A 3,401-nucleotide genomic window follows, 5' to 3' on the forward strand; every position below is an offset into this window, starting at 1 on the left:
CCATCCACTGCATCTCCTCCAGCAGGTAGTCCCAGTGGGCCTTGGGCCGCGGGGCCTCCTGCAGCCTTGGCAGCCGCCGCAGGGACCACAGGCCCTCCTTCCGCAGGTCTGCTATGCGCTGCTGGGTCTGGCTCTCCTGCAGGGCGGGAGGGGGCGGGGGCTGGCATGGAACCGTCAGGTGCGCCCCCCTCACCCAGACCCACCATGGCCCCTCGGGCACTGCTGGGGGACCTCGTGGAGGTCACTGTTCGGAACAGCGAGACGCGAGACTGACAGGTCAGAGTGGCCGGGGGCCTCCGAGGAGAGCAATGGCTGTCTCTTGGCAGCCAGAGCGCCAGCCCTTGCCCTGTCTCCAAAACCCGGAGTAAAACTCAGGTCCCGGGCCGGCCAGAGGTGTGAGGTTAAAGTGCCAGAGCCCAAGTGGCCAACTGAGCTTACAGAGTCCGGGACCCAAGAGACTGAAAACACGCCGGGCGTGCCGACATGAGGACGGAGACGACGGCGGTGTGGCCACCCGGTGCTCCCTCACTTTCCCTCTGTGCCTTTCTCTCTGGTGAGTGAACACACCCAACAGGAAACTAAAACAGACAAAAAGCACTAAAAACGCTTAGCCCGAGGTGCGGACCAGTCCACACCGGAGCAACATGAGGCCTGGGATTGCTTCAGAACAGCCTGGAGGGGTCACGGATGAACCACCGGCGGCCTCGTGCCGGCCGGGTGTTGAAACTAGACGCCAGGGATGGCGCTTCTGCTAACGGTGCCGACCAAGGTCATGCTGGGTCACACCGCAGCAGTCAAGTGCTGAGTGCTGGGCACAGGGGCACATGGGACTCTCCTTGGTCACTCCCTGAGGCTGAGCTGCCAGCCCGACGGCACTCTGCTAACGCCCACCCTGGTCCACACCGGCCGAGTGCGCAGACTCGACAGGAGAGGCATTCTCCCAGGAGCCTCCTCCACTGGGGAGGGCCTCGGCCCGCCCGAGCCAAGCGGGTGCAGCTCTCCTCCTACAGCCGGGGTTGGAACTGTCACCTCCTTCCAAGTTCCAACCCGGTGAGCGTCCCCGACCAGAAGGCCCGCCGCATTTCCCGAGCACTCACCAGTGTAATCTGCTCTGTCAGCTTGTCCTGAGAACTGTCCTGCGACGAAGCCGCATTCTGAGCAGGACTCTGTGGTTTCGGGGCGGCCGATGCTGCCCCTGGAGACCGTGAGGTGACTGGGGACAGGGCCTTGCTGGTTGCTGCAGAGGGTCTGTGTACAGGCGAAGGTCCTGGCCCTGAGCTGCTAACGGGTGCAAGGGCTGAGGTGGGGGCAGTGGTGGGCAGAATCCGCTGGCCAGGTTGGGTGGCGTCTGCAGGCGGCCGGGCCGAGGCTACCACCTGCAGGCGGAGACAGCAGGGTCAAGAGGAGCAGTGGGCCACCATAACGGGACTCGAGGGTGCTCCACACCCAGAGCGAGGGGCTGGACTGGCCTCTGGCATGCACCGCTGCCCCCAATGAGCTATGAGCACATACGGCAGCCCTGCCCCCCACCCCCCGCGCACGCTGTCCTGACTGCTTCCAGGTTTTCCCTTATACTTTCTAAACAGCTTTTTCTTCATTTCATCACCATTCGCTTTCCCCTAACTGAAGGACGCTCAGCGCTCACCTGCACCTTTCCCCAAAGAGTGAAGTCAGGTCCCGGGGCTCCCCCAGAGCAGGGGGCAGTGCCGTGCCACCCACAGCTGTGCAGTCCCTGCCTGCCTGAGGACTAGGCCACGTGCACCCGGGCCTGCCTGGAGGGAGCCCTGGAGAGCGAGGGTGGAGGGGAGAAAGCAACGGGCGCAGCACGGCGGGCAGTGCTCTGGCACGCCTGTCAACGCCTACGCCTCTGTCCACATCGCCGTCTCCCCAGCCCTGGTCAGAAATCCGGGCGGCACGCAGTCTTAGAAACCTCGTGTGGCTGGGCAAAACGGTGGCCACCCGCTCACGGCCGCCGTGCTCCCATCTCCTCCAGCGGCTGAGCCTGAGCCTAGGACACAGCGGGGCTGGAGGGGTCGAGCATCGCCCAGCCCAGTGGGACGGATGGCGCGGACTCTGGCAAGGTCGCCTCAGAAGTGGGTCCCAGCTGAGCTGCCAGCCACAGGGGCAGGCGACCACCCGGAACTCCAGCCTAGCCTGGCCCACGGGCAAGACGCAGGGCAGCAGTGCATGTCTCACATCCCGAGACATGCCGTCCATCTCCCATGACCACGAAGGGCTTGGACGTAAGCCCCAGGGTGTCCCCAAGTGCACGAGAGAAAAGGGGGAGCTGCTCCAGCAGAGGTCAGTGACCAAGGGCGGGCACCGCCTGGAAGTCCGCCCCAGCCCTGCGGCCCCACAGCACTCCCTTCACGGCAGGCCAGGTGTGCTGCTCTGCTGTCCTCGGGGGTGCGGCCAGCTGTGTGGACGCTCCGGGGCGTCCCGGGGAGCGTGCCAGGACGGGGTGGGAGCCCCCCGGGGGCCAGAGCACACGGAATCTCTCCTCCACCCTGTCCTGAGCACGCACACACGCACACCCAGCATGTTTCGACTGCACTGGGGCCAGGACTCAGACCAGAGCCAGCCACGTGGGGCCCAGGCCCATCCAGCACCAAGCAGGCCGCAGGGCTGTCAGGTACTGAAATGGTTGGTGTGTCAGGCCTCACCCAGGCCGTGAGGTACACGGCGCCCAGAGGAGAGAAAGCCGGCCTCGGTGCTAGGAAGGTGGGCGTGTGGTTTTGCACCGGGCAGAGTCCCTAGTGGTCACACGCCACCCTGTCTGTGCTGGGCCAGTCCTGCAATGTCTGCCCTCACGCTGGCCAGCAGGTCACCCCCACTGCCCAAGCAATGTCTGCCCTCACGCTGGCCAGCAGGTCGCCCCCACTGCCCACGGGACCACCGGTTGAGAGGGGGTGTGCAGTGGCTGCACCGGCACGGCACCGCGGTGCTCAGGGAGCCGGGGCCACCTGCACCAAGAGGCTGGGACAGTCCAGCCGCCGTCACAGTGGCGATGTCTCGCACGGAGACGACGAGCCCTCCCCCGGGGAGAGCGCTCTGCTAAGAGGAACACAGGTCACAGTGGCACACCGCCCTGCCGCTCGGGGGCAGGTAACCTCCCCTCCCACCGGACCCCGGCACCCCGCGGTCACCTGGGGCTGGGACGCGAGCTGAGAGGCCTGTGCCTGCAGGGAGACGTGGAGAGCCGGCTGCGTGGGCTGTGGGGGTGGAGCGGGCAGCGGGCCGGGTGGGGCCACGGGGCCAGGGACATTGGGCTGCAGAGTCTTCACTGGGATCGGAAGCTGGGTCTGAGTCTCCACCTGCGGCTGCTGTGCAAACTGCAGTGTGGACGGGAGGGCAGTGGCGGGGGGGGCCGGCGGGGGGGGGGGCCCCCCGCGGGGGGGGGG

The 3,401-nt window shown here is 66.6% G+C and overlaps 1 protein-coding gene across 1 annotated transcript in view; it reads right to left on the reverse strand.

The window, feature by feature from the left end:
- Positions 1-3,401, reverse strand: part of EP400 (E1A binding protein p400) — a 95,534-nt gene that overhangs the window by 78,469 nt on the left and 13,664 nt on the right. The window contains 4 exon segments of the mRNA XM_027771374.1: positions 5-136; positions 1,098-1,376; positions 3,147-3,398; position 3,401. The exon segment at position 3,401 is cut by the window's right edge and continues 121 nt beyond it. Of these exon segments, the coding sequence (XP_027627175.1) occupies positions 5-136; positions 1,098-1,376; positions 3,147-3,398; position 3,401 (664 nt within the window).

Source organism: Tupaia chinensis, unplaced genomic scaffold (genome assembly GCF_000334495.1).
Source record: "Tupaia chinensis unplaced genomic scaffold, TupChi_1.0 Scaffold000211_1, whole genome shotgun sequence".
Taxonomy (NCBI): Eukaryota; Metazoa; Chordata; class Mammalia; order Scandentia; family Tupaiidae; genus Tupaia; species Tupaia belangeri.